Source organism: Stenella coeruleoalba (assembly GCF_951394435.1).
Source record: "Stenella coeruleoalba genome assembly, chromosome: 1".
NCBI lineage: Eukaryota > Metazoa > Chordata > Mammalia > Artiodactyla > Delphinidae > Stenella > Stenella coeruleoalba.
The window spans coordinates 36782324-36803242 of record NC_137169.1 but is presented as its reverse complement, the minus strand read 5'-3'; the positions used below and the strand labels follow the sequence as shown (position 1 = coordinate 36803242).

Here is a 20919-nt window from a genome sequence, read left to right as displayed (position 1 = left end):
TTGTGGTCAGAAAAGATACTTGATACAATTTCAATTTTCTTAAATTTACCAAGGCTTGATTTGTGACCCAAGATATGATCTATCCTGGAGAATGTTCCATGAGCACTTGAGAAAAATGTGTATTCTGTTGTTTTTGGATGGAATGTCCTATAAATATCAATTAAGTCCATCTTGTTTAATGTATCATTTAAAGCTTGTGTTTCCTTATTTATTTTCATTTTGGATGATCTGTCCATTGGTGAAAGTGGGGTGTTAAACTCCCCTACTATGAATGTGCTACTGTCGATTTCCCCTTTTATGGCTGTTAGTGTTTGCCTTATGTATTGAGGTGCTCCTATGTTGGGTGCATAAATATTTACAATTGTTATATCTTCTTCTTGGATCGATCCTTTGATCATTATGTAGTGTCCTTCTTTGTCTCTTCTAATAGTCTTTATTTTAAAGTCTGTTTTGTCTGATATGAGAATTGCTACTCCAGCTTTCTTTTGGTTTCCATTTGCATGAAATACCTTTTTCCATCCCCTTACTTTCAGTCTGTATGTGTCTCTAGGTCTGAAGTGGGTCTCTTGTAGACAGCAAATATATGTGTCTTGTTTTTGTATCCATTCAGCCAGTCTATGTCTTTTGGTTGGAGCAGTTAGTCCATTTACATTTAAGGTAATTATCAATATGTATGTTCCCATTCCCATTTTCTTAATTGTTTTGGGTTCGTTATTGTAGGTCTTTTCCTTCTCTTGTGTTTCTTGCCTAGAGAAGTTTCTTTAGCAATTGTTGTAGAGCTGGTTTGGTGGTGCTGAACTCTCTCAGCTTTTGCTTGTCTGTAAAGGTTTTAATTTCTCCATCAAATCTGAATGAGATCCTTGCTGGGTAGAGTAATCTTGGTTGCAGGTTTTTCTCCTTCATCACTTTCAATATGCCCTGCCACTCCCTTCTGGCTTGCAGAGTTTGTGCTGAAAGATTAACTGTTAACTTTATGGGGATTCCCTTGTGTGTTATTTGTTGTTTTTCCCTTGCTGCTTTTAATATATTTTCTTTGTATTTAATTTTTGACAGTTTGATTAATATGTGTCTTGGCGTATTTCTCCTTGGATTTATCCTGTATGGGACTCTCTGTGCTTCCTGGACTTGATTAACTATTTCCTTTCCCATATTAGGGAAGTTTTCAACTATAATCTCTTCAAAGATTTTCTCAGTCCCTTTCTTTTTCTCTTCTTCTTCTGGAAACCCTATAATTCGAATGTTGGTGCGTTTAATGTTGTCCCAGAGGTCTCTGAGACTGTCCTCAGTTCTTTTCATTCTTTTTTCTTTATTCTGCTCTGCAGTAGTTATTTCCACTATTTTATCTTCCAGGTCACTTATCCATTCTTCTGACTCAGTTATTCTGCTATTGATCCCATCTAGAGTATTTTTCATTTCATTTATTGTGTTGTTCATCATTGTTTGTTTCATCTTTAGTTCTTCTAGGTCCTTGTTAAATGTTTCTTGCATTTTGTCTATTCTATTTCCAAGATTTTGGATCATCTTTACTATCATTATTCTGAATTCTTTTTCAGGTCGACTGCCTATTTCCTCTTCATTTGTTAGGTCTGGTGGGTTTTTATCTTGCTTCTTCATCTGCTGTGTGTTTTTCTGTCTTTTCATTTTGCTTATCTTACTGTGTTTGGGGTCTCCTTTTTGCAGGCTGAAGGTTCGTAGTTCCTGTTGTTTTTAGTGTCTGTCCCCAGTGACTAAGGTTGGTTAAGTGGGTTGTGTAGGCTTCCTGGTGGAGGGTACTAGTGCCTGTGTTCTGGTGGATGAGTCTGGATCTTGTCTTTCTGGTGGGCAGGTCCACGTCTGGTGGTGTGTTTGGGGGTGTCTGTTGACTTATTATGATTTTGGGCAGCCTCTCTGCTAATGGGTGGGGTTGTGTTCCTGTCTTGCTAGTTGTTTGGCATAGGATGTCCAGCACTGTAGCTTGCTGGTCGTTGAGTGAAGCTGGGTGCTGGCGTTGAGATGGAGATCTCTGGGAGATTTTTGTCGTTTGATATTATGTGCAGCTGGGAGGCCTCTTGTGGACCAGTGTTCTGAAATTGGCTCTCCCACCTCAGAGGCACAGCACTAACTCCTGGCTGCAGCACCAAGAGCCTTTCATCCACACGGCTCAGAAGAAAAGGGAGAAAAAGTAGAAAGAATTAATAGAAGTAGAAAGAAAGAAAGGAGGGAGGGGGGAAGGAAAAAAAGAAAGAAGACAAAGTAAAATAAAATAAAGTAAGATAAAATATATGAAGTTATTAAAATAAAAAAATAAGAGGAAAAAAAACAAAAAAATGGATGGATAGAACACAGAACAAATGGTGGAAGCAAAGCTATACAGACAAAACCTCACACAGAAGCATACACATACACACTCAGAAAAAGAGGAAAAGAGGAAAAAATCATAAATCTTGCTCTCAAAGTCCACCTCCTTAATTTGGGATGATTCATTGTCTATTCAGGTATTCCACAGATGCAGGGTACATCAAGTTGATTGTGGATGTTTAATCCACTGCTTCTGAGGCTGCTGGGAGAGATTTCCCTTTCTCTTCTTTGTTCTCACAGCTCCTAGGGGCTCAGCTTTGGATTTGGCCCCGCCTTGCGTGTAGGTCCCCGGAGGGCATCTGTTCTTTGCTCAGACAGGACGGGGTTAAAGGAGCCGCTGATTCGAAGGCTCTGGCTCACTCAGGCGGGGGGGTGGGGGGGGGGCGGTGGTGGTAGGGAGGGTCACGGAGTGTAGGGCGAGCCTGTGGCGGCAGAGGCCGGAGTGACGTTGCGCCAGCCTGAGGCGCGCCGTGCGTTCTCCCGGGGGAGTTGTCCCTGGATCCCGGGACCCTGGCAGTGGCGGGCTGCACAGGCTCCCCAGAAGGGGGGTGTGGATAGTGACCTGTGTTCGCACACAGGCTTCTTGGTGGCGGCAGCAGCGGCCTTAGCGTCTCATGTCTGTCTCTGGGGTCCGCACTTTTAGCCGCGGCTCGCGCCCGTCTCTGGAGCTCCTCTAAGCAGCATTCTTAATCCCCTCTCCTTGCGCACCAGGAAATAAAGAGGGAAGAAAAAGTCTCTTGCCTCTTCGCAGGTCCAGACTTTTCCCCGGACTCCCTCCCGGCTAGCTGCGGTGCACTAACGCCCTGCAGGCTGTGTTCACGCCGCCAACCCCAGTCCTCTCCCAGCGCGCGCTCCGACTGAAGCCCGAGCCTCAGCTCCCAGCCCCGCCCGCCCCGGCGGGTGAGCAGACAAGCCTCTCAGGCTGGTGAGTGCCGGTCGGCACCGATCCTCTGTGCGGGAATCTCTCCGCTTTGCCCTCCGCACCCCTGTTGCTGTGCTCTCCTCCGCGGCTTCGAAGCTCCCCCCACTCCGCCACCCGCAGTCTCCGCCCACGAAGGGGCTTCCTAGTGTGTGGACACTTTTCCTCCTTCACAGCTCCCTCCCGCTGGTGCAGGACCCGTCCCTATCCTTTTGTCTCTGTTTATTCTTTTTTTTTTGCCCTACCCAGGTACGTGGGGGGGTTTCTTGCCTTTTGGGAGGTCTGAGGTCATCTGTCAGCATTCAGTAGGTGTTCTGTAGGAGTTGTTCCACGTGTAGATGTATTTCTGGTGTATCTGTGAGAAGGAAGGTGATCTCCGCGTCTTACTCTTCCGCCATCTTCCCGGAAGTCCTCAACAACCCATTTTTTTAAATGGAAAAATATCTGAACAGACACTCCACCAAAGAAGATATTCTGCTGGGAAGTAAGCACATGCACATGCTCAATATCATTAGTCCTTAGGGAAATGCAAATTAAAACCACAATAAGAGAAAGGCTAAAATTTAAAAAACAAAAAGCAGCTGTAGTGAAGACTGTAGGAAAGACTGGCAAGGATGAAGAGCAACTGGAGCTCTTGTACATTGCAGGTAGAAACGTAAGTTGTACAACCACTTTGGTAAACCATTTGGCAGTTTCTTAAAAAGTTAAATAGACACCTATGCATATGATCCTTCCATTCCACTCATAGGTATTACCCAAAAGAAATGAAAGCATATATCCATACAAAGACTTCAACATGAACGTTCATAGTAGCTTTATTTTTAACCAAAAACTGGAAACAATCTAAATATCCATCAGCAGGTGAATGGATAAAAACTGTGATATAACCATACAGTAGAATACTACTCAGTAATGAAAAGGAACGAACTAGTAATACATACTACAACATGGATGAATCTCAAAATGATTATGCTGAGTGAAAGAAGCCAGACCAAAGGAAAAACAGTGCCTATTGTATTATTCCATTTGTGTAAAATTCTATAAATGCACACTATGGTGACAGAAAGATGATCAGCAGTTTCCTGAGAATGGGAGCTGGGACAGGTTAGGATGGAAGGGAGGAAGGCATTACCAAGGGTCCCAAGGAAACTTTGGGGCAATGGATATGTCATCAGTAACGGGTCAAGTCACAATCATATATTACCTAACAGGAAGGAATAAGAATTCAGTGTCACTTCTTTTATATTACACCGAAAATACAAACCTTCATCTAATCATGAGGAAACATTAGGCATACCCATATTGAAGGACATTCTACAAAATAACCAGTCCAATCTGCAAAGGTGTCAAGGTTATGAATGTCAAGGGAAGACTCAGGAATTTTTCCAAATTGTCAAAGACTGAAGAGACATGACAAACTAAACATAACACACGATCTTGTATAAAATCTTTATATGTGTTTATACAAGATCACGTGTTGCATTAAGTTTGTCATGTCTCCTTTGGTGGTAGTAATATGTCAATATACATTTCCTGATTTTGATAGTTATGTGGCAGGTATGTAGAAGAGTGTCCTTGTTTGCCAGAAATAGACTGCAGAGTCCAAGGAGTGATTGTGTATCAAATCAGTTACTTTCAAATGGTTCGGGGGCAAGAAAATTATGATGCTTGTAGTATTCTTGAAACTTCTCTTTGAGTTTTAAATTATTTCAAAATCAAAGAAAACATTTTGATAAAACATTGTGTTTGCAAAGGTGTAGAGTGGGAGTATAGATTGATAATCCTTTGTGGAGGGCAGTTTGGCATATCTATCAAAATTACAATGTACATGTCCTTTGACCCAGCAATTTCACTTCCAGGATTTTATCTTACAAATATATTTATACAAATGTGAAATGGTATTTGTACAAAGTTATTCACTCCAACATTGTTTGCAACTGCAAAATACTTGAAACATTCTAAATAGCCATCAATAGGAGACTGATTAAATATATTACTTTAGCTCCAAAAGCTCTTAACGTGGAATTCCCAAACCTGAAAAACTTTGAAAATCCAAACTTTTTTCTAAGTTGACAGCAAAACCTGGCCTCAGCTGATATGAGGCATTAGTTGCTTCTCAGCACTGTTACCAGTCACAGACGTCTCTGCTGTTCACTAATATTGTTTGCCTTTTTCCTTTAGATGGTTGTTATTTTGTCAGTTTGAGTTTAATTGCCCTGTAAAAAGTGCCCAGAAAATTGAAGATACTCCTGTGGGTAAGAATAAGAAGCAAAGGAAGCATCTGTCATTAACAATAGCACAGAAAATAGAGTTAGTGCAAAGTTTGATCAGGTATGTCTATGAGACATCTTACTAAAGAATAAGGTATGGGAATTAACACCACATATGACTTGAAATAATAGAAGGACAAAGAGTTGAAGTTTTACAGGGACAACAATAACCAGAACTAATGAAGAATAGAAATTTTTCAGACGGCAAAAAATGAAGATATTGACACGACCATGATTGAATGGATTCAACAATGAAGCAATGTGAATATGCCACTGACTGGTTTGTTGTTCATGAAACAAGCTAGATTATGCCATGGAAGACTGAACCTTTATGGTGAGTATAGAATATCAGAAGATTGGCTGCATGGGACTTCACTGGCTGTCCAGTGGCTAAGACTCCGCATTCCCAATGCAGGGGGGCCAGGTTCGATCCCTGGTCAGGGAACTAGATCCCACATGCAGCAACTGAAGATCCCGCATGCTGCAGCAAAGATCCCTCATGCCGCAACTAAGACCCAGTGCAGCAAAATACGTAAATAATTTTTTTTTTTCTAAAAGAAAAGGATATTGGCTGCAGAAATTTCAGAAGTATCATGGTATAAAATATCTGGACAACTATGATAAAATAGCTTCTTTTCATGAAGAAGATGAAAATTATATTGACAGTTTGTTAAGGTAATTTTTAATGAAAACCTTAGTCTCAAATATGTATATACGGTGGATGAAACAGCTTTGTTCTGTTCTGTTTTCTTAAAAAAAAAATAATTAACAATGATTGATGAGCAAACAAGAGGTTTTAAGGACTCTAAGGACAGGTTGAAAGTTCTGGGATGTGCCAATGCAGCAGACAGGTAAAGCTAGAAAAAGCCAACATCCACAATGGTTCAAAGTCATTCAGGGAATTCCCTGGCAGTCCAGTGGTTAGGACTCCGTGCTTTCATTGCCATGGGCCCAGGTTCGATCCCTGGTCAGGGAACTAAGATCACACAAGCTGTGCGACAGAGCCAAAAAAAAAAAAATTGTTCACGATTTATTTATTAGTATATAAACAAAAAAGCATGGGTAATCAAAGAGATAATTTCTACCTGGCTTAATAATCTGTACCAATGGCATGAGCTTATTGCACACAAGCTGGAATGGAAGAAAACTGTACTCATTCCTGGACCATGTTCCACACACATGCCTCATGAACTTCTTGTGACCAAGAAATTTTACTCCCAGGGAAGAGCAAATATAAATATTTATTTGTTTTCATACTAGATACTTGCAGCAGGTAACTCCCAAGTCTTTCTAAGAGAGTTATTTTAGAAGCTTGTTCAGGTATACCTTAATTATGCCATTTACACAGTTGCTGATACTTGATAAATATTTTGCAGAGACTTTGGCTTTTAAAGTGAAGTTGTATATGAAGATATTGAAGGGTTTTGTGTCACTAATGAGAAGATATATAGTGTCATTACTTAACACTAAAAGTTAATAGGCTAAAAGTCTAAAGTCACCAACCTTGCTATTCAAAGTGTGGTCAGCGGACAAGCAGCATAAACATGACTTGCGGGACTTCCCTGGTGGCGCAGTGGTTAAGAATCCGCCTGCCAATGCAGGGGACACGGGTTCGAGCCGTGGTCCGGGAAGATCCCACATGCCGCGGAGCAATGAAGCCTGTGTGCCACAAGTACTGAGCCTGCGCTCTAGAGCCCGCGAGCCACAACTGCTGAGCCCGTGTGCCACAGCTACTGAAGCCCATGCACCTAGAGCCTGTGCTCTGCAACAAGAGAAGCCCCTACAATGAGAAGCCCGCGCACTGCAACGAAGAGTAGCCCCCATTCGCCACAACTAGAGAAAGCCTGTGCACAGCAACGAAGACCAAACACAGCCTAAATAAATAAATAAATAAAACATGACTTGGAGGGGCTTCCCTTGTGGCACAATGGTTAGGAATCCATCTGCCAGTGCAGGGGACACGGGTTCAATCCCTGGTCCAGGGAGATAACCACACGCCTCAGAGCAACTAAGCCCATGCGCTGCAACTACTGAAGCCCGTGCGTTCTAGCGCCCACATGCCACAACTCCTGAGCCCGCGTGCTGCAACTACTGAAACCCATGTGCCTAGAACCCACACTCCGCAACAAGAGAAGCCACTGCAATGAGAAGCCTGCGCACAGCAACAAAGAGTAGCCCCCGGTCGCTGCAACTAGAGAAAGCCCGTGTGCAGCAACAAAGACCCAATGCAGCCAAAAACAAAAACAAACATGACTTGGAAGCTTGTTAGAAATGCAAATTCCCAGACCCAACTAACTCTAGACCTACTGAATCAAAATCTCTGTGGGTATAGCCCAAGAATCTTATGCTTTAAAAAATTCTTCAGATGACTTTTATGCCAACTAAGGTTGTAGAAGCACTGAGTTAGAACAAGCTGACATCAAAAAAATACTGAATATTATAAGTTATATACCTGTTGTACATTCATTGCAAGATAGAAAAATTGCTAAAATAGTGTTAACCCAAATAAGCATGAGGCTAGTAATGATGACGATGATGATATGTAACACAGATGAAAAATAATCTCCATAGACAGTATGGGGGAAATGTATGAGCAGTTAATTGGCCTTGAATAACATGCATTTATCAGTGAAAAAGGGATTATTGCTGCTTACTTAATTGGAAGAGACTGCTTATATAGAAATCTATGTTAATGAGACACATTATCCTAGAAGTACACCTTTTTTAAGGCCATCTATTGTAGCTGCTTCATCATTAATCTCTATCCTGGCCCATCATTAAATATCCAACTCTAATCTTTGGTGACAATAATAGCAGTGCAGATGAAGCCTTTTGTCCAAGATCCTCAAGAAACCAGATGGAAGAAGTATTTACTGTATGCATATGTACAGATACTTAGCTTGGTTTGAGGTTTTATTGAATGTTTTCCTTAGAAATAAAAGAGTACCAAGTATTTATGGTCTGTATCACACTATTTCATTCATCAGTTTGTTACTGTATCAAAAAACTACAATACAAATTTTGCTATTTATCCTACCTAGTGTATATCCTACCTAGTGTATAGAATATTCATACTTTCACTGCACAAATAGTAATGTGTTTAATTATGGGATGCTGCCTCAGACGTCCTGTATTATATATAATATATGCACAAATTATCTGTATATAACTTTAAAAATAATGAATTCTAAATGCATTCCACACCCAGAGGTTTTGAATAAGCAGCTGTGGACCTATACGTACATAAATGGGATACTTTGCAGCCATTTAAAAGAACAAGAATCTCTTTATGTACTGATGTGGAATAATCTCTAAGATATACTGATATGTAGGGGAAAATGACATGTAAATCTGTATATACTATGCTACCATTTGTGGATTTTTTTTAAAGGAGAGGAAACAAAGTATTTCCTTGTTATGCATAGAATATCCTGGAAGGTAAAACAAAAACTATTGGTTGTATACCGAGTTAGAATTGGATGAATGTGGGTCAGAGGTAAGGGGGAGAAAGAATTTTTCATTATTTACCTTTTGTATCTTTTCAACATTGAACCATGTGAATATTTCCAAAATTTTAAATTATAAATGTAAAAAGAAACATCTCAAATTGAAATGCAAAAATTAAAAAAGAATGGGGGTGGGGGAAGCCAGAACAGAATATCTGAGAACTGTAAGACAATTTACAAAAGAGATATTTTGGGTTGGCCAAATAAGATGTTATGGAAAAACCTGAATGAACTTTTTGACCAACCCAATAACATATGCAGTATATTCTGTGATACCCGAAGGAGAAGAAAGAAAAGAGGAAAGGAAATATTTGAAGTAATAATAGCTGAGAATTTTCCAAAATTAGTGACAGAAACCAGAACACAGATCCAGGAAGATCAGAGAACACCAAGTAGGATGAATACCAAAAAGTTTTCTCCTAGCCATGTCCTATTCAAACTGCAGAAGATCAAAAACCAGGAGAAAATCTTGAAAGAAGACAGAGAACAAGACAACTTTACCTATAGAGAAACAAGGATAAGAATTATATCAACCTCACTTTATAAACCATGCAAGCAAGAGGGAGTGAAGTGAAATATTTAAAATGTTGCAAGAAAAAACCACCAACCTAGAATGCAGTATCCAGACAAATTAGCCTTCAAAAGTAAAGGAGAAATAAAGACTGTCTCAGACAAAGGCTGTAGACAATAAATTGCAAGAAATCCTTCATAGGGAAGAAAAATGATAGAGCTGAAACTCAAATCTTTGTGAAGAAAGGAAGAGTGTTAGAGAAGGAATAAATAAAGGTAAAATAATCCTTTGGGTTTTTAAAAAAATTCTTAATTGAACTAATAGATAACTGCTTGTTCAAAATAATAATAGCAATGTATTGGGTTACTATAGCTTAAAGATAAATGAAAGCAATGATGTTATAGACAGAGCGAAGAATTGGGAATACTATTATAAGGTACCTTATGAAGTGGTATAGTTATTTGAAAATGGACTTAGATTAGTTGTAAATGTACACTGCCACTCTAGGGCAAACACTAAAGTAATTTTTTGAAGAAATAGAATCATGAGAAGAGAAAATTGAATTATGTAAAATGCTCAGTTTAAAAGAGAAGGCAGAAAAGAGGAAAGTTTTTTTTTAAAAAAAAAAAAGAAAAACAAATGCAGTGAATAAAAAACAGTTACAAATATGGTAGATATTAATCCAAATATATCAGTAATCATTTTAAATGTCTTTTAAATGGTCTAAATACACCAATTAAAAGACAGATTGGAGAACTTACATAGTAAAAATTATTTCAATTTTCTTGATTTATTGTAAGTTTCTTTGTGGTAATAATCCCTCTCAGCATATTTTAATGACATATACCTAGTGACTAATCCACAAACACCAGTCTATAATAGAAACGATGGTTGACCTACTGCATTTACATGGCTCTCTGTAGGAATGCTTATGAAGTATTTATCACCATTGCCACTTGCTAGCAATTACTTGATTTTCCATGTCAGCATAATTTTAATAAATTTTGTATCCCAAAAGAGAATGATTGCTTCCTCCCCCAAGAATTTACAGTAGAATTTTTTGCCTTCTTGTTTATGGGGAAAAAAATAAAAGGAAATTTTGAGATTAAAAAAAAAAAAAGACTGGAAAAGAAAAAGTTAATTCCCTGGTGGTCTGGTGGTTAGGACTCCATGCTTCCACTGCAGGGGGCCCAGGTTTGATCCCTGGTTGGGGAACTAAGATCCTGCAAGCCACATGGTTCGGCCGGGCGGGAAAAAAAAAACAGACAGACTGACAGTGGATTTAAAAAAAAAAGAAAAGAAAAAAAAAGACCCAACTATATGTTGTCTACAAGAAACCCAGTTTAAATATAAAGACACAGATAGAGTGAAAGTAAAGGGAAGGAATCGATGACCTAAATATAAGAGCTAAAGTCATAAATTTCATAAGAGAAAACATAGGAGTAAATCTTCATGACCTTGGATATGGCAATAGAGTCTTAGATTATGATACCAAAAGCATGAGCAGCAAAAGAAAAGAATAAATTGGACCTCATCAAAGTTAAAAACTTTTGTTCAAGGGGCTTCCCTGGTGCCGCAGTGGTTGAGAATCTGCCTGCTAATGCAGGGGACACGGGTTCGAGCCCTGGTCTGGGAGGATCCCACATGCCGCAGAGCAGCTAGGCCCGTGAGCCCCAACTACTGAGCCTGCGCGTCTGGAGCCTGTGCTCCGCAACAAGAGAGGCCAGGATAGTGAGAGGCCCGCGCACCGCGATGAAGAGTGGCCCCTGCTTGCCACAGCTGGAGAAAGCCCTCGCACAGAAACAAAGACCCAACACAGCAAAAATTAATTAATTAATTAATTAAACCACATTAGAGAATGGCTGAAAACACTTTAAAAAAAAAAAAAACTTTTGTTCATCAAAGGACATTATCAAGAAAGTGAAAAGACAACTTAAAGGATGGAAGAAAATATTTATAAATTGTATATCCGATAAGGGCTTAACATACAGAATATGTAAAGAACTACAACTCAACAACAAAACGATAAACAACTGAATTTTAAAGTGGGCAAAAGACTTGAAGAGACAGTTCTCCAGAGAAGATACACAAATGGCTTATAAGCACATGAAAAAAAACCTCAACATCATTAGTCATTAGGGAAATGCAAATCAAGACCACAATGAGATACCACTTCACACCCACTAGGATGGCGTTTTTTTGGCCACGCAGTGCGGCCTGTGGGATCTTAGTTCCCGAAGGACTGAACCCAGGTCCCCCTGCAGTGAAGCGTGGAGTCCTATGGTGAGGATGTGGAGAAATTGAAATCCTTTTACATTGCTGGTGGGAATGTAAAGTGATTCAGCTGCTGCAGAAAATAGTGTGATGATTCCTGAAATTTTTAAATACAATTAACATATCCAATAATTCCACTCCTAGGTATATGCCCAAAAGAATTCAAAACAAGGACTCAAAACAGGTACTTTATATGCCAGTGTTCATTGCAGCATTATTCACAATAGCCAAAAGTTGGAAACAACCCAAGTGTCCATCAGCATATGAATGGATAAACAAAATATGGCATATACATACAATGGAATATTATTATTAAGTCATTAAAAAGAAATGTTCTGATAACATGCTACAACATGGGGTAACCTTGAAGACATTATACTAAGTGAAATAATTCAGACACAAAACAAATAATTATTGTATGATTCCACATATAGGTCTAGGATAGACAAATTAATAAAGATAGAGAGTAGAAGTTACCAGGGGCTAAAGGGAGAAATAATGGTGAGTTACTGCTTAATGAGTACAGAGTTACTGCTTAATGAGTACAGAGTTTCTGTTTAAGATGATAAAAATATTTTGGAAATAGATGGTGCTGGTATTTATACAATGAATGATATTTCACAATGGTGAATATGATTAACACCACTCAGTTGTATACTTTAAAATAGTTAAAATAGCAAGTTTTATTTTATATATATATATATATATATATATATATATATATATATTTTAACCACAGTTAATAGATAGGCAGTGTTAAAACAAGCAAATACACCCTAAGTACAAACACTGAACAGCACTGGGCTTCATTTATATCCTGTACCTTTAGGCAGATATTTAACTCTTCTGTGACTGAGTTTGTATGCTTTACCTTTCCATATATATTGAACTAAAAACAGAGGCCAGGGCTTAAACAAATAAACCACATATATGAGGTGTTGTCAGCACTCTGGCCCCCACTTTCCATACCTTGGAGACTCACTATCAAACCAACTGCACTGAAAGCAGGAAGAGTCTGGAAAAGGTATTCTCTCAGGAAAGCATGCATACTAGTTGAGGCAGTTTGTTATTTTCATCTTAAAAACTATTTATTAACCACAGTCAGATCCCTTCAACAACAACTAAGTAAAGTATGGAGAAAGGTATACAATGTTAACACAAATCAAGAGAAAGCTGGAATGCCTATGTTAATCAAACAAAGCAGACTTCAGTACATGGGAAATTATTAGGGATAAAGAGGGGCACTACAGGGTTTCCCTGGTGGCACAGTGGTTAAGAATCCACCTGCCAATGCAGGGGACACGGGTTCGAGCCCTGGTCCGGGAAGATCCCACATGCCGTGGAGCAGCTAAGCCTGTTTGCCACAACTACTGAGCCTGAACTCTAGAGCCCGCGAGCCACAACTACTGAAGCCCGCGTGCCTAGAGTCCATGCTCCACAACAAGAGAAGCCACCGCAATGAGAAGCCCGCGCACCGCAACGAAGAGTTGCCCACACTCGCTGCAACTAGAGAAAGCCCATGCACAGCAACGAAGACCCAACGCAGCCAAAAATTAATTGATTAATTAATTAATTTTTAAAAAGAGGGGCATTACATAGTGATAAAGGGGTCAGTTCTCCAAGAAATCATAATAATCCTTAATGTATATGCATCTAACAACAAAGCATCAAAATATGTGAGGCAAAAAACTGATAGAGGGCTTCCCTGGTGGCGCAGTGGCTGGGAGTCCGCCTGTCGATGCGGGGGATACGGGTTCGTGCCCCGGTCCGGGAAGATCCCACATGCCGTGGAGCGGCTGGGCCTGTGAGCCATGGCCGCTGAGCCTGCACATCCGGAGCCTGTGCTCCGCGACGGGAGAGGCCGCGGCAGTGAGACGCCCGCGTACCGGAAAAAAAAAAAAAACTGATAGAACTGCAAGGAGAAATGGACAAATCCACTGAGAATTCACAATACCTCTATCAGTAATTGGTAGATCAGGCAGGCAGAAAATCAGTAAGGTATACTTGAACTGAACAGCACCATCAATTAACTGGATCTAATTAACATTGGTAAAATACTTCCTCAAACAACAATAGAATACACATTCTTTTCAAGCTCACATGGAATGTTCACCAAGATAGACCACATTCTGGACCATAAAACACACCTCAATAAATTTAGAAGAATAGAAATCATACAAAGTATACTCTCAGGTCACAGTGGAATTAAACTAGAAATTAGGAACAGAAGGATAACTGAAAAAACTCCCCCAAAATATGGAGTTTAAACAACACACTTCTAAGTAACACATGGATCAAGATGATGTCTTGAGAAATTTTTAAATATTTTGAACTAAATGAAAGTTAAAATGCAACTAATCAGAAATGTAGGATGCAGTGAAAGCAGTGCTTGGAGGGAAATTTTATAGCATTAAATACAAATGTTAGAAAAGGAATATTTGCAACCAATAATCTATTACCTCACACCTGTTAGAATGGCTATTATCAAAAAGATAAGAGATGTGGAGTGCACTGTTGGTGGGAATGTAAATTGGTATAGCCACTCTGGAAAACAGTATAGAGGTTTCTCAAAAAATTAAAAAATAGAAATACCATGTATGGTCCAGCAATCCCACATCTGGGCATATATCCAAAGGAAATGAAATCACTATCTCAAAGAGATATCTGCACTCCCATGTTAATTGCATTGCAGCATTATTCACAATAGCCAAGATTTGGAAACAATGTAAGTGTCTGTTGACAGTTGAATGGATAAAGAAAATGTAGTATATATACAGACATGTACATACACACACAATGGAATATTATTCAAACATAAAAAGGAAATCCAGTCATTTGCAACTTTGAGGGCATTATGCTAAGTGAAATAAGTCAGAGAAAGACAAATGTATGATCTCACATATGTGAGAATCTAAAAAAAGCTGAACTATAGAAACAGAGAGTAGATTGGTGGTTGACAGGGGGTAGGGGGTGGGAGAAATGGGGTGATGTTGGTCAAAGGATACAGACATCCAGTTATATGAATAAGTTCCGGGGATCTAATATGGTAACTATAGTTAACATGGTGACTATAGTTAAATGTATTGTATACTTGAAATTTGCTAAAAGAGTAGATCTTAAATGTTCTTGCCTCAATGAAGAAAAAGAAAAAGGTAACTGTAAGGTGATGAATATGTTAACTAACCTTATTGTGGTAATCATTTGCAATAAATATATCAAGTCACATTATACACCTTAAACTAAAACAATATTATATGTCAATTATGTCTCAATAAAGGTGAGGGGGAATAAAATAAAATAAGCTTCCACCTTAGAAAACTAGAGAAAGAAGAGCAAAGCTGGCAGAAAAAAAAAAAAGATAATAAAAAAATTAGAGCAGAAGTCAATGAAACTGAAAATAGGAAAACATGAGAAAATCAAAGAAAGCGAAAGCTAGTTCTTTCTAAAGATCAATAAAACTGATAAACCTCTAGCCAGGCTAGCCAAAAAACAAAAACAAACAAATAAAAAAAGATGACATAAATTACTAATATCTTAAATGAAAAGAGGGGCCATCATTATTGATCCATGGATGTTAAAAGGATAATGAAGGAATATTATGAAAAACAGTATTCTCTAAAATTTGATATCTTGGATGATAAAACGGACCAATTCCTTGAAAAACACAATCTACCAAAACTCACACATGGAGAAATAAATAATAAATCAATCAATCTAGGCCTACATCTGTTAAAGAAATTGAATCAGTAATCTTCCAAACAGAAAGCACTTGGCCCAGATGATTTCACTGGTGAGTTCTATCAAATACTTGAAAAAAATGATACCAACTCTCTGCAGTCTCTTCCAGAAAATAGAAGCAGAGAGAACACTTCCTAACTCATCCTACGAGGCCAGCATTACCTCATACCAAAACCAGATAAAGACAGTACAAAAAAGGAGAACTACATACCAATATCACTCATGGACATAAATGCAAAAAATCCTCAACAAAATATTAGCAAACTGAATCCAACAAAGTGTGAAAAGAATTATACACCATGACCAAGTGGGATTTATTCCAGGAATGCAAGGCTGATTCAGCACTTGAAAATCAATTAATGTAATCCATTACATCCACAGGCTAAAGAAGAAAGATCATATGATTATACTAATAGACACAGGAAAAAAACATTAACAAAGGCCAACACCTATTCATAATTTAAAACAAAACAAAACAAAACCTCTCAGCAAATTAGGAATAGAAGAGAACTTATTCAACTTTATAAAGAACATCTAGAAAGAACCTCCAGCTACCATCATACTTAATGGAGAGAACATAGATGCCTTCCCCTGAAGATCAGAAATAGGACAAGAATATCACCTCTCACCACTCCCATTCAACATTATACGGGAAGTCCTAGCTAATGAAATAAGACAAGAAAGGAAAGAAAAGGTATATAGGTTGGAAAGGAAGAAATAAAACTGTCTTTGTTTGCAGATGACTTGATTGTCTATGTTAAATCCCAAAGAATCAAGAACAAACTGGAACTAATGACTGATTATGGTAAGGTTGCAGGATACAAGGGTAATATACAAAAGTCAATTGCTTTCCTATATACCAGCAATGAACAGTTGGAATTTTAAGTTAAAAACCACAATACCATTTACATTAGGACCCCTCAAAAAAGTACTAAGAAAAATCTAACAGAATATGTACAAGATCTATATGAGGAAAACGATAAAACTTTGAGGAAAGAAATCAAAGAAGATCTAAATGAATAGATATTCCATGTCCATAAATAGGAAGACTCGATACTGTTATTATGTCAGTGCTTCCTAACTTGATCTATAAATTCAGTAGTACAGTCTCAACCAAAATCCTAGCATTTTATTTTGTGGATATCGATAAACTCTCTTTATATGGGAAAGCAAAAGACCTAGAATAGCCAATACAATATTGAAGAACAAAGTTGGAGAACTAACACCATCTGACTTCAAGACAATATAAAGCTACAGTAATCAAATAGTGTGGTATTGGCAAAAGAATAGACAAATAGTTCAGTGGAACAGAATATAGAGCTCAGAAATAGACCCACACAAATATAGTCAACTGATCTTTGACAGAGGAGAAAAGGACAGTCTTTTCAACAAATGGTACTGGAAGAACTGTACATCCACATCTAAAAAAATGAATATAGACACTGACCTTACACCTTTCACAAAAATTAATTCAAAATGTATCAGACATAAAGGTAAAACACAAAATTATAAAACTTCTAGAAGATAACACAGGAGAAAATCTAGGTGACCTTGGGTTTGGCAATAACTTTTTTTTTGGCCACACCGTGCAGCTTGTGGGATCTTAGTTCCAGGACCAGGGATCGAACCTGGGCCCCCCGCATTGGAAGCGTGGAGTCCTAACCACTGGACCGCCAGGGAATTCCCAGCAATAACTTTTTAGATACAACACCAAAATTACAATCCATGAAAGAAAACACTGATAAGTAGGACGTCATTAAAGTTTAAAACTTATGTGAAAAACACTGAAAAGACAAGCCACAGACTGGGAGAAAATATCTGCAAAACAATATCTGATAAAGGACTTGTATCCCAAATACACAAATAACTCTTAAAACTCAACAATAAGGAAAACAAACAACTGAATTTTAAAATGCACTAAAGACCTGAACTGATGCCTTACCAAACAAGATATATAGATGGCAAACAAGCATATAAAAAGATATTCAGCATGATATGTCATTTGGGGAATGCAAATTAAAACAAAAGCTAGAAACCACTACATACCTATTAGAATGGCTAAAATCCAAAACACTGACAACACCAAACACTAGTGAGGATGTGGAGCAGCAGGGACTCATTCATTCCTGGTGTGAATGCAAAAGGTCCAGCCACTTTGGAACACAGTTTGGCAGTTTTTTTACAAAGCTGCACATAGTCTAACTATATGATTCAGCAGTCATGTTCCTAAGTATTTACCCAAATGAGTTGGAAACTTATGTCCACACAAAAACCAGCACACAAATGTTTATAGCACCTTTATTTGTAATTGCCAAGAACTGGAAGCAACCAAGATGCCCTGCAGTAGGTGAATGGATAAACAAACTGAGATAGATCCATACAATGGGATATCATTTACCAATAAAAAGAAATGAGCTACCCTTCAATAAATGGTGCTGGGAAAACTGGAGAGCTACATGTAAAAGAATGAAATTAGAACATTCTCTAACCCTATATACAAAAATAAACTCAAAATGAATCAAAGACCTAAATGTAAGACCAGAAACCATAAAACTCCTTGAAGAAAACACTCTGACATAAATCGTAGCAATGTTTTTTGGATCTGTATCCTAAAGCAAAGGAAATAAAAGCAAAAATAAACAAATGGGACCTAATTAAACAACGCTTTTTGCACAGCAAAAGAAACCATCAACAAAATGAAAAGACTACCTACTGAATGGGAGAAAATATTTGCAAATAATATGACCAAGAAGGGGTTAAATCCAAAATATATAAACAGCTCGTATAACCTAACATCAAAAAAACAAAATAACCTGATTAAAAGATGGGCAGAAGACCTGAACAGACATTTTTCCAAATGTCTATTTGGAATGCTCAACAGGCACTAAAAAGATGCTCAATATCATTAATCATCAGAGAAATGCAAATTAAAACCACAATGAGATAATCACCTCACAGCTGTCAGAATGGCTGTCCTCAAAAAGAACACAAATAACAAAGGTTGGCGAGGATGTGGAAAAAAGGGAACCCTCATACACTGTTGGTGGAAATGTAAATTGGTGCAGCCACTGTGGAATATGATATGGAGAGTTCTCAGAAAACTAAAAATAGAAATACGACATGACCCAGCAATTCCACTCCTGGGTATATATCCAAAAAATATTAAAACACTAATTCAAAAAGATACATGTACCCCAGTGTTCATAGCAGCGTCATTTACAATAGCCAAGAAATGGAAGCAACCTAAGTGTCCATCAACAGGTGAATGGATAAAGAAGAGGTGGTACACCACCTAGAGGGGTGGGATAGGGAGGGTGGGAAGGAGACCCAAGAGGGAGGGGATATGGGGATATATGTATATGTATAGCTGATTCACTTTGTTATACAGCTGAAACTAACACAGTGTAAAGCAATTATACTCCAATAAAGATGTTAAAAAAAAAAGGAAGAGATGGTATAGATAGATATACAATGGAATACTGCTCAGCCATAAAAAAGAACAAAATTTTGCTATTTGCAACAACATGGATGACTTGGAGGGTGTTCTACTAAGTAAATTAAGTCAGACAGAGAAAGACAAATATTGTATGATAGCACTTTTATGTGAAATCTAAAAAAATACAACAAACTAGTGAATATAACAGAAAAGAAACAGACTCACAGATATAGAGACCAAACTTGTGGGGAATTCCCTGGTGGTCCAGTGGTTAGGCCTCCGTGCTCTCACTGACAAGGGCCCGGGTTCAGTCCCTGGTTAGGGAACTAAGATCCCACGAGCCGCGTGGTGCGGCCAAAAAAAAAACAAAGTCTATTAAATGTTTTAATTGTTTTTAAAGATGATAGAAGAAAAAAAGGTAATCTCTCAATCCTGACACCCAAAGATAACTACTACTACTAAGACGGTTTTATAATAAATATTCCCAGGTATTTCCTGTTCATATATGTGTGCACACACATGCTGTACACAAACAGACTGCTACTTATCTCTTTTATATAAAAGTAGAATCATAGGGCTTCCCTGGTGGCGCAGTGGTTGAGAGTCCACCTGCCGATGCAGGGGACGTGGGTTCATGCCCTGGTCCGGGAAGATCCCACATGCCGTGGAGCGGCTGGGCCCGTGAACCATGGCCGCTGAGCCTGCGCGTCCAGAGCCTGTGCTCTGCAACGGGAGAGGCCACAACAGTGAGAGGCCAGCGTACCGCAAAAAAAAAAAAAAAAGTAGAATCATAGAATATTGACTATACACAAATTTTTTATAATTCCCCCAACAACCTTAAAAGGTTATTTTTTCCATTACTTCCATGAAGTAACCGATCTGGTAAACGGCTGAACTAGGTTCACTTCCCAATGTATTTTACTCCAAAGTCTGTATACTCTTACCACTGCACCTCTTGGTAAAACATAAGACCTACTTTTTGTTCTATCTTTACTTCACATTTTACCCCCTCAGAAGATACACCAATCTTTCATATACCCTACTGCCATTATACAGTGACCTTCACGTCATATGGTACACATGGCATTCCTGCAATGTATTCCTTAACTCTGTGCACTCATACTTGCCTACTGGATAGGAAGTGGTGGCCCAGCTCCTTTTTGCTCCAGGGAGCTGTACTGAGGAACAAACTATGGCACTGGCATACTTTTTTGGCAATAATATGGCTTCCTTCTCCTGTATAAGTAGCTCTCAAAATTCAGATGTTCTAGAAAATGACTTCTGGGACCTAAAGATCCTGAGGGAAAAGAGGGTGAGGGGTAGAGGCAGATGAAAAGGTGGAGAGAGGTGAATTCATGTGGGTGCCTGGGGAAGGAAGGAGCCTCCAGTGGGTTCAGTGGAGACAGAGCTTGACCACCCAGAAGAGATGGTGGCCTTCAGAAGCACTCAGTGCATTAATAGCCGTCAGTTCAACCAGTACCTGTTGTTCCCTGTTCTTCCCTGTTCAGGGAAGCTTTAAAGAAGACCTTGTCCCTGCCCCTTCTCTCGGCACCTGTAGGAGACACTCTGAGGCTCCGCACAATCCTGGAAGCAATACAGAAGCACATCCATTCTTCCTCCCTCATCTTCAAACTGGCCCAAGATGCATTCAAGATTGCAACACCCACGGACAGTAGTACAGACAGCACCCTGCTCAACGTGGCCCTGGAGCTGGGGTTACAGGTATGGAGGACAAGCGGGCCATCCCCACTTTAGACTTCTGGCCTAGTGACAACTGGTAGAAGATAAGATCCCACGGGGACTGGAGTGGGCATGGGCCAGGACTGGTTCTTTCTCTGTCCCCAGGACACAGCTTCTAGGCTAGACACAAGGTAAGGACTGAACATTGGCCTCTGTTTTGAAGTTACGGCCAGTTAAGCAGTGTAGCC

General features: G+C 39.0%; 1 protein-coding gene across 1 annotated transcript in view; it reads left to right on the top strand.

The window, feature by feature from the left end:
* ZSWIM5 (zinc finger SWIM-type containing 5) overlaps positions 1 to 20919 on the top strand; it is a 260178-nt gene that overhangs the window by 235214 nt on the left and 4045 nt on the right. Inside the window, exon 12 of the mRNA XM_079903847.1 lies at positions 20550 to 20713. Within this exon, the coding sequence (XP_079759973.1) occupies positions 20550 to 20713 (164 nt within the window). The remainder of the gene's footprint in view (positions 1 to 20549; positions 20714 to 20919) is intronic.